General features: G+C 44.4%; 1 protein-coding gene across 2 annotated transcripts in view; it reads left to right on the top strand.

The window, feature by feature from the left end:
- Positions 1 to 19,163, top strand: part of CDH4 (cadherin 4) — a 459,932-nt gene that overhangs the window by 429,080 nt on the left and 11,689 nt on the right. For both annotated transcript variants that reach the window (XM_086622684.1, XM_086622683.1), the window contains 3 exons: positions 6,509 to 6,694; positions 12,032 to 12,285; positions 15,754 to 15,896. In XM_086622684.1, coding sequence (XP_086478810.1) covers positions 6,509 to 6,694; positions 12,032 to 12,285; positions 15,754 to 15,896 — 583 coding nt within the window. The remainder of the gene's footprint in view (positions 1 to 6,508; positions 6,695 to 12,031; positions 12,286 to 15,753; positions 15,897 to 19,163) is intronic.

Here is a 19,163-nt window from a genome sequence, read left to right on the forward strand (position 1 = left end):
TTCATTCTGTAGGCAAGAAACAAAGGTATGTTAGACAAGAGTGCAAATGAAATGTTCAAAAGATTCTTGTATAAAACTGGAAAATAAAAGGCTGTGCTATCAGATCAGAATTTTAACATATACTGTTTCCACTAGCTCCCGAGATAAAATCTTTTATTGTTGAGTATAACCATTGTTAAAGGTCACTGTTGCAAAGGCTACATCATTTAGACGAGATGAGATCCCATTTTGGATAAATTCACAATTTTTCTTCCTAACAAGGAGATAGTATCAGGATTTGAATGTACAAGAGTGCCAGGTTATAGATTAAAGGCTTTTGTGTTCTGGAAACCACACTATGCCAGATTTCATGAGTTTCAGTGAGACGTGCAAGTCCCCAAAGTCAAGTAGGTTGATTAAAGTGGTTCTTTATAGTCTTTGAAATACAGATAAAGTACAACTTTCCTACACGGGGTTAATGTAGAATTTTTTTTCCTTGACAAGGCTATATGCTGTTCCAAGGACATAATTTTAATCTCTTTTTAAACCTTTCATATGAATGTTGTAAAAAGCTCCTTTATGTCGTAATGCGTTTTTATAAAATATCTAAATTTCTATGCAAACTTCGAACCTTGTTTCATAAGATATATTTATCTGGAAATGGTTATCTTGCAGCGGAATAGTGTCTCGTGTCATCATTTCTGCGGCATCTTTTCATACTGTCACAAGAATGTAACATCTGATAATGAAAAAAATTGGTGCTCATTGTCAGACATGCAAATGTCTTTTTTTTTTTTAATATCCTTTTACTATACGTGCTCTTGTCTCTGAACTCCTGGCAAGTACTTTAAGAGTCTTTGAACCAAGGTGAAACCTGCACGTTCCTTCCTCACACCAGAGAGTCTGAAATGAGAGGGTTTTCTTCTACTGCTTCTGAGAGAAAGGGTATCGCTTTCTTTTCCTCTGTTCTGCTTTGTCTTCGTATTCAAAGAGTAGATCTTGTAATTTAATCCCAAACTAGTCATAACTTGAGGTTTTGAAAAAATAGCACCAGTAAAGACAAAGCATAGAGCCAATGGCAGTTGTCAGCTGCAAGAACACGATGGATGTTGTCTACACCCCATTGTAAGTTCGGCTTCAGAAGGTAAAAGTTTAGGGCTTGCTTTTCTTTTTCAAACTCATCCAGCAAAAGTGAAACCAGCACATTGAGACTGTGCTGAGCATTGCTCATCGTTCCTTGTAGAAGCTCCCAATAAACAAGCGGATGGTCCGGCTCCACCACACCATGCGTAGAGCTGTGAGAGCTCCTTTGCAGGCAGGTGAGGCATTTTAGTTGCACAAACTGTTGAAGATAACGGCAGAACTTCCAAAGCATCCTTTAAAAGTTGGCGAGCTAATTGTCACGCTCTTCCCTCCGCTTGGCTGGGCAAGGCTCACTCCTGCCCGACCGCGACGAGCCGATGCCTGCAGCCCGAGCAATTCATTTCTGAATGAGCACTGTGACAGCTGGGCCTCGTACCAGCGGAGCAAAACTGTGAGCTGGCAAGAGCATGTTGGGCTTTATAGATAACGTTTTGGGAAGCATTTGCCACATGGCATGTAACTAGTCTGAAGTATGGTATGCATACGTGGATGGACTGTGGAGTAGATCCAAGTGAATGTGACGTTGAAGCAGGGACACTCCGCTGCAGTGCGGAGGATGTTGTGGGCATGAGCCTGAAAAACCAACAGCAGAGGCTTACGTAGAGTTGCTGGCTGATGCAATGCAGAGCACAGATGCCGTGGCACGCCTCAGAAAAAACTGAGGACATCGGTACTTGGAGGGTGATTGTCATTCAAGAGCACATCAAAGTGAGTAGGTCTTTAATAAAACGTAATTAAGAAATGAGCATCTCAAAATCTGATTTGCACGCAAAATAGGGTTGAGTTTTTGGAGATTTTTTGGGGATTCAAGTGAGCTTGTGATCTGTGCTGCACGACAGCGACGGTGGAGTGAGAACCTGGAGGTCACTGTTTGCTGCCACAGAAGCTCATAACCCAGTCTGACCCGTACGGCGTAGAGGGGGTAGGATGACTTGCAGACCTGGTACAGTCATCCGTACAGCGAACGATACTGGAAATTAAAGGTCAGAGAATTGATAGTAAGGCTTAAGAAAACAGCAATTAGGCTGCTAGGAAGAAAACCTAAATTACCAGTAGTAGGAGTAAGGGGAAAAAAAAAAGATTATTATTGATCTAAATATCAAGTCTGCAGATACACAGAGTACAATCTAGAGGTTTTTTACACCTCTGGGCTTATTCAACCCCCACAATAAAAAATGCAGGCCTATAAAGATGGAATAAGAAGCAATCAATTAGGATGACATTTGCTTGTTTCCGCACTGCAGCTGGGCAGGCACATCACAATTAATGATTTATTAGGAGATTTTCATCTTTTTTTTTTTTCTTTTCCATTTTACACAGATTGCTGCAACCAGACCGCAGTTGTTTATTAATTTGCCTGCTATTCAAGCGTCTTTGTTAAATATCGTGCGGAGAAGGTAAACAGTTGGCTTGCATGCCACCACTTGGCTGGGAGCGTGCCCTTAGGCATGGAGGAGCTGATACTGGAGCTGGGTGCCTGCTTACCCAGTTTGCATGGGCAAAGCCTCCCCTCTGTGTGCTGGGTATCCCGGCTACATGTCGCTCCATATCGAGAGCTTGCTGCCTAACGGGGTGGCCTGGCAGCAGAACGTGGTGAGAGATGGGACACCCCACACCCTTCGCGCACACACGCACCCAGTCACTCTCATTTCAGCTTCTCTTGACTTAGAGGACCTAGAGAGAAGATGCAGCACTTCACAGCAGTCATAGCTGTCAGGAGAAGGGCTCAGAGTCTAATGAGAGGACTGAGATGCCCTTGTTCTTCTACATGAATCCATAACTATAGGTTGTAAAATACTCTCTTTCTCAAGGCGGTTCAGCCTTCGTAAACTACTTCTGCCCGAAACAAATGTTGCATCATCATTAGCAAATCTTGGAGACAACACAAAAATCTTTCCTGCAGACATTCAGGTGAACAAGTCGTTGCTTTCACAGCTTTTTAGCAAAACTGGCTAGAAAAGAAAGGAAGAACATTGGAAAAAAAGAACTCTCTTTAGAAGGAAGCCTGAATAATTATCTTTGTATTCATCCATCTCAATTCCACACCTCCCTAGGAGTGGCTGCAGTGAGCTAATTGGTTTTACTCTGCCGTGCGTGGCTTCACTGCCCAAACTCCAGATTTATTGCACAAAGTCAAGTCGTTGTGTGAATTCATCATTTGTCCCCTCACATCAATCCTTTTCTCCTCCGGAGTGATATTTGTCTGTGTGTTTATGTGCTGTCAGGTACTGAGTGAGATGAAAGACAAACTCTGGGATTAACTGATTTTAGTATAATCTGATGCAACCTGAAAATCAGAATGAATTATTACCTTTTCAGCAAGACATGACTTCAGACAGGCCAGTTTCAGGGAAATGAGAGAAGGACTTTTGCCAACACAGGCTTTTATGGGAGGGGAAGAAAGAAAACCCTACAGAATTTAAGGATTTAAGAACATGCCAAGTTCAGAACAAATCCTTATCGGAGAAGGGAAGTGGAGCGTGTAACAATCAGCCACAGAAATCCTTGTGAATGGTCTTTTAAAAAGCACTCTGGAAATTAAAGACTTCAAATGCAACAATTGAAAGTGAAGCTAAATGAATTACAGGGGAATATGAGTAAATGCTACAAGTATAGGTCAAGCACTGCTTTATCAATCTTCTGTTTACTCCAGCAGCTCCTCTGTTGCTCATTGTTTTACCTTGTTTGAATAGATATGCTTCTCTTTATTTGAAAATCAATTGTAATCGTATGAAAGAAAACTTACAGCGTGGGGAATGCTACAAAGCGGCACAGTGAAAGATGGTATTGTTCATTATCCTAAATTACTCCAGGATAGGGAGGGAATGACATTCAAGTGTGGGTAGCTTTGAGCTGCCATCCTTCCTTTAGCAGATGCAGTTTAATGTCATTACTTAATTTTATTAAAGGTAAAGATGATTGTGGACAATGCACGTTACAGAATTTCCTCATAATAATGATAGTGGGGGAGTGTTAGTAGAGGGAAAGGCAGGCAACGTTTTGGATTCCCAGTAGCTGCTGCTTTGTCGCTGGTGAAAGTTGTTCTCTTCTTCCTGGTGCGTCTTGCCAAGATTTGCTTCTCAACCTGGATAGTTTGGATGGCTCCTTTGATTCCAGTGAAGGTACTCTGCTCTCATCAGGAAAATATTAAACTTTATAAGCCTAGTAGACATATCCACCCTCAGTGCTACATAGGACTGCTCATTCCCTAATAAGTATCAACAACTTATATATATTATACCTAATAAGTATCAACGACTGAATGAACTCCTGGATTGCTCGGTGTGTGCTGAGCATTGTGGTTTTTACCCTAACGGAATAGCTTTATAGACTGTTGCGATCTTCCTCCAGGCTTTATATTGAAATGTGCTTGTATATTTATAATTTTAAATATACCTCATATTTTTAAAATATGTCTTGTAGTAAACTTTATTGCTGTGGGCCGAAAACAGATGTTGTGGTGGCTTGTACAGAAGCTGCTGTAAAATCTGTTGGCAATTGTGAGGGATTTTTCTGTGTACCCCAAATTCATTGGCAGCACCTGGGTTATGATCTGCTAAAGATGTTCAGCAGCCTGTAGGACTGGCCCTCTTAGATGTTTTAAATACAACGAGTGGCTTGCTCTTGATGAGTTAATTCTGTTTGCTTCTGCAGGGCATAAGTCTGGTAGCAACAGACAAAAAAACTGTGGTCTTAGATCAAAGATTTGAGACACCGAGTGCTTAACTCCTTTGACATGACAATACAATACCTTGGTGTTAGCAGTGCAGCCATCGCCTAAAAGAGACTGGGGGCTCATCAGCTTGTCAGTGCTGACATGCCATACAACATTAATTTAATGTAATGGGCGATAACTAGTGTGGATTTAGTAAGAGACGAGCCTGCTTAACTAATCTCCTTGAGTTCTTTTGAGCAGGTTTCAGACAAGGTTGATAATAGGAGTGTACATATGACATAATCTAATGGATTTTTCAAGAAGCTTTTGATAAATTTCCATATGATATTTCCCTTGCTTAAGCTGTATGCTGCAGAGATTCCAAATCTGGCAAGAGAATGGGTAAAAAAACGAGTAAAATCATGAGAAATAAAGAGAAAAGAAGAGCTGTAGCATATACTGGAACTAGAATTATCCCGCAGCTTCCCACTGTTCTTCCCCACCACTCAGCATGGCTGGAAAGAGATGCCATCTGCATTCACTAATGAAAACTTGTTTAGGACTGGTGCATAACAGAAAAGAGGGCAAAATGCCATTCCGGATACCACTAAAGGGCAAATTTCAATTTACATTAACATAAGGCAGATGATTGAATATTTTTGCTGTCAGTGGCAGAATAATATATACTAAATATAAGCACACGTAACCGAAAGACTCCAGTGGATGGGCATGGGTTAGGAGTGGAAAGGGACTCTTGTGCTAACAAAGGAATGATTTATTATCATTTACATAACCTGGCATTTGTGCACACCAAAGGCCAGATTTTCAGAAGTGCTCTGCTCCTGCAGTTTGCGGCCGGGATTTCAGTTGCAGACTCAGAGCCAGCCGCTCCCATCGTTTCCCCAGTGTTTAATTTGCCATATGTCCATCAGAGTGTTGATTTGCAAGAGCTGCTAATAGGCGATGCTGAGAGATGAGGACAGTTGAAAATTTGGGAATGTGTCTTACTGGCAGCTTCTGAGACCCAAATACTGGAAGTATTCACAGGCCAGGATCCCTGATCAGCCGTGTGATAAATCAGGGACTGGAAAGCAGAAAAGAATGCAGCTAATGCATCAGGATATGCCTGAACTGGACATACTCCATGAAAATCAGTGCTAAATGAGAGAATTAAGCACCAGGAAAGGCTATGGCAAAATCACGAGAAACACTTTAAATAATGAGGCAAAATCAAATCAAGGACAAGAAAGAAAGAAATAAAATCACTGAAGAAGCAATAAAATGCCATCACTGAAAATCTTACTGAGACAAAATACCTCAGGTTAAAGGGATATAGTCATCCTAAAAAAAGCACATTTTAGTCTGCTATTTTTTCCTGCTGTTGACAATTAACTCTCTGATTGCTGTAACTGAATGAGAGTATCAGGAACGTTTTTTGTTCGCTTACTTAGAGCTTTTGCTGAAGCTTGGACAGTGTCTGGGTGGTAGTGGGTTTGTTCTCCATTGGGCTGAGAGGTGAGAGTAGACTTTGAAATATTTGGAAAAGCATTCAAAGAAAGAAATAGGAAAACCTGAATTGAGGAAGGTGAGTGTTGCTCATAACGTACAACCCCGTGTTCCTCTTTATGGGACTGGTGTCCCAGTCAGTCTGCTGATGTAGGGGAGAGGGGAGGTGGTCGTGAGGACTGACAGAAAGCTCCCACCATGACCACTCCTGTCTTTTATTTGCAGTATTCAGGAGAAGTTCCTGAGAACAGAGTGGAGGTTGTAGTGGCAAATCTGACGGTGATGGACCGGGACCAGCCTCACTCCCCCAACTGGAATGCCATCTACCGCATTATCAGTGGAGACCCCTCTGGCCATTTCACCATCCGGACAGACCCCGTCACCAACGAAGGCATGGTAACCGTCGTAAAGGTAAGGGGAGAGCCAAAGTAAATCCATCCTTATCACCCTTTCAGCTCTCTAAGGGATTGCCAGAAGACAGAAGTCTGCAGTTATTTCATGCCTTCTCCACCTGGGAATACGAGTGCTTGAATCTGTTGTTTCCCATCCCTTTCTGTGCAGGCGTCCTGACTACTTTTACTTCAAGTGTATGCTGCTGGTTCTGGGTTTCCCAACTCAGCCCACCATAAGCTCTGATAAACTCTCGGATACCGAAGGCACCTCCCAGCATCCCAGCCTGACCTCCGCGTCCTGCTCCTCCTCAGCTTTTTGAGCGCTGTAAGAGGGACCGGTGCCTGGGCTGCGCAGCCCTGCCCTGCCCGGCAGGCTGGGGCAGAGGCTGCACCTTCTCCCTTCTGAGCCAGAAAACTGCCTGTTAGCTGTGAATCAGCAGTAGCATTTCACTGCAGGGGATCAGTCAAGTGATCCTCTGTGAAAGCAGGGAGTCCAGGAGAGATTTCAGGAGAAGTGAATTTCCCGGTAACAGAAGGAAAGCAGAGATTTTCCTCTGATTGACTTGCTTGGCAGAAAAAAGTTGGAAGAATTTTCCTTTTCCTAGTATCAAGCAGTAAACACACAGTGTGAGCCAGATCCACAGCTCAGAATAGCTCCACTCGAGTGAAAGCCACTCCCTGGGTTAGACCAGCAGCAGATCTTGTCCAAAGACTCTGAGAAATAAGACTGTAAATATAAAAAAAAAAAAAAACAAAAAAAAGGTCCCTTCTTTCCTCCATCCGTTGCCTTCAGCACTGGGAGAGCCGGAACACTCAAGATATCTGCAGCAAGTATCAAATTCGGTTTTCCCTCCTTGCCTCCAAAGAACATGACTTGATCTTCCTTTGAGCATTCGCTTCTCATTCGCCCAGGCAGCAGATGCTTCTGCAGTCATGACACACAGTCAGAACACAACCGGATCCATTCAGTGTTCACGGAATCTTTTCCCAGATAAGATCCCCATGGATGCTCCTTCCAACTACCAAAAAAGTGAAGGCATCACGAGCAGGCTGCTGTGATCTGTAGGAGCTTGCACAACACACACTGGACACTGCACCTGAAAAGGGTAATTTGTGATGGACAAAGCCTGCATCTTTGGACACGTCTGGCCTTCTCTAACGAAAAGTTTTAATCAACAACTTAGGATGAAACACTAGGATTTAAAGAGCAACATGATTTAAGAATAGCTCTGTGTTGAAAAAAAAGAGTCCCACTCCCTTGTAGCTAATAAGTTGCAGTCATTCTTAATACATACAGTTCGGGTTTTAGGAAAAATGACATCAGTGAAATGCCAATGAGGTTACGCTGGTAGGAACGTGTGAGCTTGTGAGCTTGTCCTGTTCTCTGACCCTTAGGCTATGTGTGCGTGTGTCTGTAGATGCCACTTTGCTGAAACTCTAAGGGAGACATCATCTTACCTGCTAGATGGTATTTCAGAAGGGTCCTTTTAGTTATTGCTCTGTAATGACGGTTGACAGCCTTATCTGGTGCAACGTTACAAAACCTCTTCAAGCTTAGCAGTAGTTGTAGACATGGATGGATGGATGCCTATATGTATCCAAGTATACACATATCCATATGTACATATTTTCTGCTTAAACAGAAAACATTTAGCAAAGTAAAATGCAACGCTATTACTTCCATTGACATCAGCAGCCAGTCTGAAATCAAAAAGCCAACGTTTGCACTGAGAGCAGGGGAGGACCCCTTCTTCCTAATCCAGTAGAGTGTCACGACTGTGGTTTAAAGGTGTATCAAAGTGAACAACAGGGGGTTTACATGATCATCGCTGCTACACAAGGGCTTCTGCATAATGAACCTTCCCTTATTCAGAACTTGCAGGCAAAACACAGGGAAGATTTGTCAAGACGCCATTGATGCTGGTGTTGCCTTTCCACTGCTGTGTAACCCACAGTGATCACAATGCCAAGAACCACATGAAAATCCTATCTTGAAAAGCTGAGCTCGAAGCCCGAAATTGCATTGAATGTCTTCACTGTATAACCTCACCTGATCCTCCTGGGTGCCCAGAGTTTCTTACCCTTATCAAGCCGGGAGGCTTTTTGGTGTATTTTCAGCAAGGAGAATGAGTGAAATTGCTTGTGATTAAATTTTCATGGTGAAGAAAGGAAGACTCTTAGGAATCCACCTTCTTCTTTGAAATATTTTGTTCTCTGTTAATAAGTGAATATGCTTAAAGGTTTGGGGAATGCATGCACGTCAAACTGGGTGGCCGGTCAGAGCTTGTTCTTTGTGGCATGGGAGCAGTCTCTTGCTGTTTTGATCCCTGATGTAGATTGAAAACACAGGTGAAAAATTAAGTCAAGTAACAAACCTTTCATTTACAGACCCTACACGGCTGGATTTTCATGAAGCTGCTTATATGTAACTCCTTAACGTTTGCATCCAGGCTACAGCAGTCACAGGGATGGCGCAGAGAAGGGCCTTCCGTGAAGAATCCCATCCCTTCACCTGCAGTTTAGGGGCTAGAAATGCTTCCAAACCAAGAAACCCTTTGCAGTTCAGATGATACTCATGGGGGCCATTTTGCAGCTGCTGTCAGCAAAACCCCATCTGCAGCTCCAGTCCAATCACCAAAAGTGTAACATTGCCTTTTTCTGTTCACGTCTTTCCAAACCCTTCCCATAACCATGCAAGACCCTAATCTTCAAAGAAAGCCTTGATCAAGGGGAGAGAGAAACTTCCCACTCAGATGAGACACCGCAGAGTCTGGAGACAATCTCCAAAAGCAGCAGTGGCTGCCCTGTGGCAGCCAACTAAGTAAAATGTTATTATAAACTCTGCATGGATCAGAGCTCTGAATTTATAATGGAGATGCTTCCGAAGCTTCTGTTACTGTTTGCCTCAACAGTAACATAAGACAAATTTGTTCGCTTCAATTGAAAGTACCTTGAGAAGAGGAGGACATGTGGCAAGCCCTCAGCTTCACTCTGCTGCATCCAGGTCGGAGAGGCCAGTGAAGGAGGAGGATGTGCAGCATCTCCAGGGGGATGTTTCAGAGCCATTTCTGCCAGATCAGACACCGAACATCCAATAAGGGGTATCTGCCAAGGTGCTGCTTTTTCATTTCATGTCACATACTTCTTGCACATGAAATTAAAAAGTAGGTGACAGTCCAGCACCTCCTTGTCCCAAATGTAGTGGCTCTGTGGGCTTTTGCAGGATGCTGCTGTCGAACTGACCAATATGCAGCATTTGCAGTGAGATGCGTGGAGATGGAGGGGGTTAGAGCAGTGTGACAAACATGGTGTGCTCTGTGCACCATTGTCCTCAGATGGAGGCAGTTTTAGGGAGCAGAAGGATGAACTGTCTTGGTAGAAATTGCTTATTATAGTGCAAAAGTTCTGCTTAGGGCTGGACTGCAAGGGGCTCCTGTCCCACTGGGGACAATAGCACAAACACTGCTGTGAAGACACAGGCTTTTAACTTTTTTTTTTTTTTTTTTAATAAAATATGTGAGATGAGACTCAGGCACAGCAGAGGGGACAGATCATCTCTGTCTTGCAGACTGAAGCGTGGTGGACACTGTGCCACCATGTGCCAGCACGTGGCATTGATGCCTCCAGGACAGTCTGTGGGATGGGCATTACTGGGTGATCCCGGTCCAGCCCCGCTCCCTGCACTTCTCTGCAGCCCTGGTTTTGTTGGTCCCAGAGAGAGGGAAAAAAGCAGAGCGAGCAGCACTACATTTTTTTTTCGGGGGGGAGGGGGGGTGCAGGGAACCCTCCCTTGCATGGGCCACATCCTAGCAGATATGTGTGCGGTCAGTGTGTCCGTGCATCATCGGGCTGGGAGCCCTGTGGTTTCCCACATCGATCCCCCTTGGAGCTGCTCAAATCAGCCCACCCAGCTCCATCTGAGCCCCTGCAGGGAGGGAGGTGCAGACTGTCTGGGAGCAAGGTTAGCAAACAGGCCAGCACAAAAGGGGGGAAAAAAAAAAAAAAAAGATGACTGGAGGAATATAAATTAGAGAAGTGTGAAAGAAATTGAGGAAATGCATTAGTCAAATTGTTTCAAGGCCCTGAATAGAGTTTAAATTGGAACTTTTACCATGTGTCTTTTCTGAATGCGGTGCAAGTCTGTGAGTCAGTGCTGGTGGGTGTACTGGGAATCTTTATGCTTCCTTTTATTTATTAAATGTTGGCCCTGCCTGTCAGGAAACCATTTAGCAATAGGAGCATTTGCACTTCAATCGAATAGAGATTCCACTGTTTTACCTTTTGCCCCTGAAATTTGTTTCTCTCGTGTAGCCTCCTATGATTTGATTTCTCTCTTGACAATACTGAGTTTTAAACAGAACATGGAAGCCAGATCTTGCTGATGTAAATCAGTACAGCTTTACCAAAGTCAGTGGAACTGTGGCATTTTACACCAGGAGAGTACGCTTTGCAGACTCAGCACTGGAGAAGGTATTAGGGAGAATGGTTATGCTTCTAAATTCATAAATTGCAGCAAAACATTTTTTAACAAGCAGAGGTGTGATCCTGCATAACTCAAGCCTCCCTGACAGATGATTAGCAACTTCCCTCGTAATAATTAGTGGGATGGTTTAGAAATTATTATTATTATACTGCGGTTCAGTCAGTTGTGCCAGCAAAGGCTTTTCACTCCTTCGGGCTCCTAAGACACATTGTCTTTATGTGTGTGTTGAAAAGCAATCTGTGGTCATCCAACAGCATAATGCACCCATGGGGATGTGCAGGCAACCTCAGGAGATGACAAGGCACCTTGCAAGAGGTGGAGAGGAAGGACTGCCTGATTAGCAGAACCAGGCATTGTTCCTTGCCCCTCCACCTTTGCTTATAAACTCACTTAGGAGGGGAAATGAAGAGCACTTCAGGCTCATGAGTCCACATAGACCATCCTAGCTACTTAGTCAGCAGCTTTAAATGCTGTTAACAGTTAAGTACCTGTCCAGTTCCTCTTAACAGGCTCCACCTGTTGCGTTTAGAGCAGCCCATGGTGGATTTGTTCATTTGATGTACTCAACTAACACAGACAGCTTCTTTTTTGGAAACCACTTAGCATTGGAACAAAACACAGGGCAAATCCTCCCTGCCGTTTGCAATTTCTACTTTGTTTTTTAACTATTTGACCCTCCAGATACTGGAACGCCAAATCCTCCCCTGGATTGAAGCTGGTCTGAATTTACACCTTCAAAAGAACTGAACTCAGGAGGAAATGAGATGAGGCAATGAGTTTGATATCATCTGCCTTCTAAATCTTGCAGCTTTCAGCCAGAAGGTAGAATTTATTCTCTGCTTGGCTCTATACTTGCTTGTTTGTTTGTTTTAGGCAGTTGATTACGAGATGAACAGAGCTTTCATGCTGACAGTGATGGTATCAAACCAAGCTCCCCTGGCCAGTGGCATCCAGATGTCCTTCCAGTCGACAGCAGGAGTCACCATTTCAGTCACAGATGTCAACGAAGCACCGTATTTCCCAACGAACCACAAGTTAATCAGGCTGGAGGAAGGGGTGCCTACGGGGACCGTCCTGACAACGTTTTCAGCGGTGGATCCTGATCGCTTCATGCAGCAGGCAGTAAGGTGGGAGACCAGGCAGCCGAATGAGCTCCTGTCCAGGAGAGGGATTTCAGCTGCAGAAGTTTGGGGAGCAAAGCAGCTGAAAGCAGATTCACAAACTAACAGATGTGATATGAGTAAAACGCTTGGCAGGGACTGGCACCCTCAGTGGAGTGCTTGCAGAGTATCCTGCAAGCTTGTAAATTCACAGTCGTGCCCCCCTCCAGGTAATCCAGATTCTGAGGAGCTGGGTCTAGGTGGGCAGATGGAGTTGGATCCCACGTTACTGGCTTGTAGAGAGGCAATTCATAGCTTCAAATGCAAGCAGTCGCTAGCAAGGGGTCCCTGTGTTGTTACAGAGGTCAGGGCTGCATGGTACAAAGTGTTTTGTCTCTGCCTTGTCAAGGATGCTTTGACCCATGTTGTTTGTGCACTTGATAAACACAGAGGTTTAGAAAAAGGTAGTTTTGTTATTTCTGTTTTACAAGGGGGAAACTGAGGCACAGAAAGGGCTCGGGCTCGAATTCCAAAGGGAACGCCTAGGATTTTTAATCATGTCTTGTGTTGCTACCAGAGGATTTAGGTTCAACCAAAAAGCACGGTGCGAGAGGATGGTCAGCCCAGCCAAAGCAAGGCTTACTTCGTTACAAACAGCTGCTGAACAGGCTTTTAAATGTCATATGGTTGAATATTGCCCGAGCAGTCAAACACCCATTCGCATACCCTTGGCCATTGGTCTTTGACTAATGCCAGTCCATATGAAGCACACCAGCAGCCCTTGCCCGCTCTGCAGTGAGCGAGATTTGTTCTGACCTTCCCTTTCCCTTCAGACAACTGCCAAACATCACCTCCTCGTTAGCTGCTTTCCCCATGAAGGGCGTTCAGCTGACATAATTTTAGCCTTCGAAAAGTCAGATGCTTGGTCTTAGCAGTTTAAGGTTGGATTTAGTCCATGCTGTGAGCGGGAGCATGTCACTCACTGTTTTTTGTCCCGCTCGGGTGACTGGGGACTAAATCCCCAGTCCAGGACCCCAACTCACGCACCTTCCCACCGGGAAATACGTTGCCAGAAAAGCATCTGTGAAAATGAGAGTCCTCGTGACAACTTTCACAGGTGTTTCAGCCTCTGTCTGTGCAGGCAGCAAATGCATTTCCTGCTCTTGGATACCTCTACATCCACAGAAGTTTCTTTTTCACTCCCAGTCTCTAAGGAGCACAGTATTTTTGGCAAAACCTGAGTGTACGACGTGACCACAGCTGAGGCCACTTAAACTTGCCTCAGTTGTGACATTTTGTGTCAGGAAGAGTTTGAAATATTTCACCTGGCGCAGAGCTGTCTGGTCTAGAAAATGATCGTTTATTCACTGCCTGATCTTGTTGTCTTTAGACAGGTACGGCGACTTTTGAGGAATGAGACCGTCCTAGCTAACAAGCCACTTTTTCTTACATTCTTTTTGAAATACTGGCCTTTGAAGGGTCTTTATTTCCCTGACATCTATACCCAGGCTGGTTTTCAGAGGAGAGGACAGCTCATTGCTGATTGAACGCTCCCTCTAACCTGGAGCTGGATGGTCTGTAATCGAAACGAGCATCTGCCGTTTCTGGGAGAAGGACAGCCATTCCTGTCGTCGCACAGTGCACGTGCAGGGTCTTGTAAGACTTTCTGGGAATACGAACAGCAAATTACTTGAGTCGTTTTTGCCAAGGGCTCCCAGGACACACGTTTTGTATGTGCACAAACACTTTGTTTACAAACTCACGTACAATCTCTCTTACCCTCTTTTCATCAGGACAACCCAATGCCAGAGCTTTGCAAGAAGCGGTGGGGCTTTGTTGGGGTCCTGTCTCTGTAAGCTACACAAAGGATATTTTGGGTTTTTCTCACAGTTGGTATTGGTGAGTTAGGAAAAAAGGGACCCGAAAAGCCAAGCCTCCAGATCTGTGGTAAGCACTTCACAGAGAGCTGATCCAGCTGCTAGAGCCTTGCATGCAGTTTTCAGTCTCTAAATAGTCTTTGATGAAATAGAGTTTTTACAAATAGAAGATAAGGAACAGAAGCATCTCTAGTAAGGCACAGCTTGGCATGGCCAATGTCACACCTCCAGTTATCCTCATTAGCCACAGACACACTCACAAAGCCAGCTTTGAAACTGGATCCCTGGTCATTTAGCAGAAAAAGGGCAAGAGACTCACAGCAGTGATAGTAAAAAGAAACGAAAACATCCCAAAGAGCCTACCTCCATGAAATGTAATTCTTTCCTTTGGCAGGGACTTGTGCAGCTGTGTGTTGCTTTCCTACTCACATGGATTGGCGCAGCTGAAGTTTGACTTTGAGTTTCAGCTTCAAACAGCCCATTTCTGGAAAGGGATATTCACCAGAAGCTGGAAGTTCTCCTGCCTGTGTGTCTAAATACATAAAATTGATCTAAAACTATCAGCAAGTCTGAGTTACCCATGAAATAAACTCAGCTTTTGTTTGCTTATTTCAGTAATTTATAGTTTGGCCATTTATCAGCTTCCAGTTAAGGTAGTAAGAGTCCATCTAAACTCAAACCATACAAAACAAAGCTGAGAGGTAGAAATCAAAAGCAATGAATAAAATAAACCCAAGAAAACAAGCAAGTGAGAAAGGTAAACAAAACATGTTGATCTGGAGAACATGGAAGAAGTTTGCCCAAAACAAACCGTGTTCATAGGTGGCTGCACAGGACATGAACAGACCTGGGCTATGAGTTGACTGGATAGTTGGGAGGCAAGTCTGCCATCAGGTCCTTCCAGCCCAGGGCCCCCTGGGGTCTGCCAAGGCACTCCCTTGTCGCTGCTCTCTTTGAACCTCCTACATGCATAGTATCACCTTACCTGATATTTCAGGGACATATAAAAATGCCTTGGGAGAGCAGACCTGTAACTGCTTCACCCTTGGGTCCACACCGTAATACAGCTGTGAGTTCCCGTTACAGTGTCCTCAAGGCAATTGCTGCTGAAGGTAACGATTCTGATACAAAACAGTGGCCTGAAAGCTGCCCTTCTTCCAATGTGGTATTTCCCAAACTGTTGTTTATTAATGATGGGCAGAAAACAGGCATATCCATGGCTCTAAGGCAAGAGCTATTGTAGGAAGGGCAACACTAAGAGAAGGAGAGAGAAGAAATCCGTCCTCTAATTCAGGCACACGAGTGCAGTTGTCATTGAAGACCCCGTATCTCCTCGGCTGCGGAAACCTCAGGCTGTGTCCACTCCCAGCAGCAGGAAGCTGGCGTGTAAGTGGCACTTAGTGGAAATAAAAACCTTTAAAATGAAAGAAACAGAAAAATTGAATAATTGTAGAGGTCAAAAACCAGATACTCAATTAGTGTTTTGTTTGTCAACAAAACCGGTTATCCACAGGTCCTTTGAATCATGGGTCAGGAGTCCCAAAAAAAACAGATTTCAAGCAATATTAAGGCTACGTCAGTGAAAAGACTGCCATGTATTTATTTCCTTTCTCTGTAGATACTCTAAGCTGTCAGATCCTGCAAACTGGCTGAACATTAATGCCACAAATGGTCAGATCACTACTGCTGCTGTCCTTGATCGGGAGTCAGACTACATTAAGAATAATGTCTACGAGGCCACATTCTTGGCGGCTGACAACGGTGAGCCCAGGCTTCACATTGTTCATGCTTCAATAAGACTCTAATGTGATGCATTAAGAGAAATGATGCCCTGACAGAGTTGTCAGTATAAGTTATCTTTTTCCCAGGTTTTTATGGTCAAAAATGTGAAAGTGGGACGGGAAATTGCTGGAGTAAATTAAATGTGCACAGTATACGGAGAGTGTTATTAAGGGAAAGGGAGGGCAAATGGAAAATCGATTTGGGGAGCTCAGTGTAGCGGTGTAGCCTGGACTTAAAAAAATATCAAAGGGATGTGCTCTCCAAGGGCTGCCGAGCACACCGGTCCTGGTGATCGTCCCAAAGGCACTGATCAGAGCATTCAGGAAGCCTTCTGTCAGGAAACCAGAAATAATTGTAGGGGGTGGCAGGAGGGTGTTAAAACTAAGCCGATCCATTGAACTGCTGTGGCTTTCATGAAAGGTGTCTGTCTGTCCATCATCGGAGCTAATCTTTCTCTATCCACTACCATTTCTGAAATGTCCAGCCATCATCAGAGCATCTGGATGCTGGTGTACTTTATTATCAAAGTCGCTGAGGCCCGTACAGATCTTCTCACGGAGAAGTCCTGTTAAGGCTTACTCTTCTCTACTCATTAAGGATCACACAGTGCTTTTGGTCAAATTAGCACTGTGAACCTCAGTGCTGGCCTCACTCAAGGGCAAGCGGTCCGTTCCTGCTGCCCTGGATTTCTCTTCCTAATTCTAATTAGGAAAAGTTGATGACTTTTTTGCTAACCATACCTAAATGTGGCCATGCTGTTATTTCATTCATCGGTTCCTCCAGGTGGAAAAGGCTCTGTGGAGGGCTCAGTAGATTCCCTGGGCAAGAAGAGGGCCTTCCTGCCCCTCTCCCACCCTCAGCTTCCCCCTGCAGGGTGCTGAGCATTCACATCAAACCAGAACCAGGCTTCAGCAACAGAATTAAGTCTAGTCTTGGCTGTGAGCACTCAAGTATATTGCTCATCCTCTGTAGGTGCTTTCAGGGCAGTGTTTGAGTTAGCTCTTGTCATCCCTCAGGCTGAAGGGTGCCATGCCCATTATGAGCAGAAACGGTGGTGCTTGCAGGGCTGATGAAAACTTGCTCCCTGTGGGCTTTCAGGCTTCACTTCAGTCATTGCATTCTGGGCCAAAGGAGCAAGGCAAACTCATGGAAGAGTTTCAATGCTGAGTAGCGTTACTAAGAAGCAAATTTTGCCCCTTCTTTGTACCATCAATGATAGGACTGGTGTGGTCCCACAGCCTCATCCTCAGCTTCACATCTGTGAAGGCAGCCAGGGCAGTGAAATCCAAAATAGTTTCAAGAAGATTTAGCAGCGTTCATCTGCAAGAGCTGCCGGGCAAAACAAGTCAAGTGAGTTGGCCGAGGCTATTCACAAAAGCAATGGTAGAGCTTGAACCCATCAAACTAATCCTCACCATCTAACCTTGCAAATCCCAGGCACTTAGTACAACCTGATTTGGAGTTAACCCCTTTCCTTGGCTTCGGTGCTGATGCTGCAGTGCATCAGCACTTCCACATCCATCATTCAGCAGCTCAGAAAGTGAGGACCTAGATAAATCTCTTTATTCTGAAAAATTAATCTATCACTGGTATATCACAGCCATTAAAATGCACGTAAAGCAACACCTTATTTAAAATTCTATCTAGAGTGCTTAGGATAACAGCTAAAGTTTCATCTAGGCTAATAGACTCTTTCCACATTTCTCCCATATTCCAGGTTCTCCAGCATCACATACTCATCAAAGAAAGGCTTTGGGTCAGGAGTTTTGGGGATTTTTCTTTCTTTCCTGAAGAAGCAGCAGCATCTTGTTTCCTTGAAGTTCTTTTTGCTGTTTTCAGTGTAGGATAAAAAGGTAGTTTAGCCAAATACTCCTTGGACATGCTCTCTTTCCCTCCCTGGGCTACACTGCAGGGATACTTACGTTAAGAATAAAGTCTTGACTGCAATATAAAGGAAGGAAAAAGGGAAATCCTAATCAGCACCATATTTTCAGCCTGGTTTCACAGGAGAGAGAGGCTCTTGGATCACACTATGTCTACACAAGTGTGGACCCTGGTAGTGTTTGAACCCTTCAGCCAATTTCAGCCACTCTCACAGGGAAGCTGAGAACTCAAATGTATCATGTTCCAACAGGTTTCATAAAACAGGGAGCTGAGTAGGGGAGAGGGACTCTGTAACTGAAAGAAGCAGGGTCCTGCCCCTTCCTCAGTGTCAGAGCACCCCATGGGAACTCACCTTTGGGGCCCAATCCTGTAGGAAACCAGGCTGCATTAGTGACCCTGGAGGCAGGTTCCTGCTTTTCTGCAGGCACGCAGTGACAAGATGCCACTTAGCCACAGGCACAGTTTATTTCATTTCTGCCATGATTTGTCAGGACAGTGGCCCAAGTTCCTTAGAAATTTTTGCACGAGCAGGATGGGAGTGACTCCTGCTTGCAGCCGAACATGAAAGCTAGTTGGCTTGTACCTTGCTCCAAGAGTGCTGGCACTGTGAAAAAGGCGATGATGGGGAATGCAACAGTTAAATGTAGATGTAGCAGTTGTATATTCCTCTTTCTTTTGAAATACTGTCATTAGTATTTCAAGCTTAATTTCAGGGAGTGGACCAACTTCACTGGAGTCAGTGGTGCTATGGTAGTCCTCATCTCTTGAGCATAAGCCCAAGGATCCTTTGTAGTACATCAGTACCTGCTCTATCCACATCCTTGCCCTCTCCACATATCACAGCTGAAATGATTTGAAATGTTCTGGGGTTTGTAGTACTTGGACATTTAAAAAATTGGTTACTTTTATCCTGAGACTGCCCCTGAACTGCACTCAGGAGCACAAGGAACTGAAAATACCAAGAACTGGAGCCAAACAATACCCAGTGGCCCTACAAAACTGCATTTGTATGTGTGGCAATTGCAGGTTCTTTCAGCCACATGCCAGTTAGTGCCTCTCAGGACTGTTAGTTTGTGTTCAGCCTATCTCAGAGGTTAGAGTGTGGCCCTTGCATTCATCCCAGAAGATACTCTGGGTAACGTGAAAACAGTGAAATCACTTTGCTTGGTCCCAAAAGTCAGTTTTCATGTTCAGCCCCAGTATCCTGATGGGCCGTCTGTCTCCCCAGAGGCTTTCAAGGCTGATCAAAGACATTGTTTTAGAGGGAGACCTACCCCATGCTTACTAGATGAAAGGATCAATGTTTGAAGAGCTTATGTAGGAACCAAGAAAGAAGGATTTTCAGGGCTCCTTCAGAGTTTT

The sequence above is a fragment of the Tauraco erythrolophus genome, chromosome 18, assembly GCF_009769465.1.
Source record: "Tauraco erythrolophus isolate bTauEry1 chromosome 18, bTauEry1.pri, whole genome shotgun sequence".
NCBI classification, from domain to species: Eukaryota; Metazoa; Chordata; class Aves; order Musophagiformes; family Musophagidae; genus Tauraco; species Tauraco erythrolophus.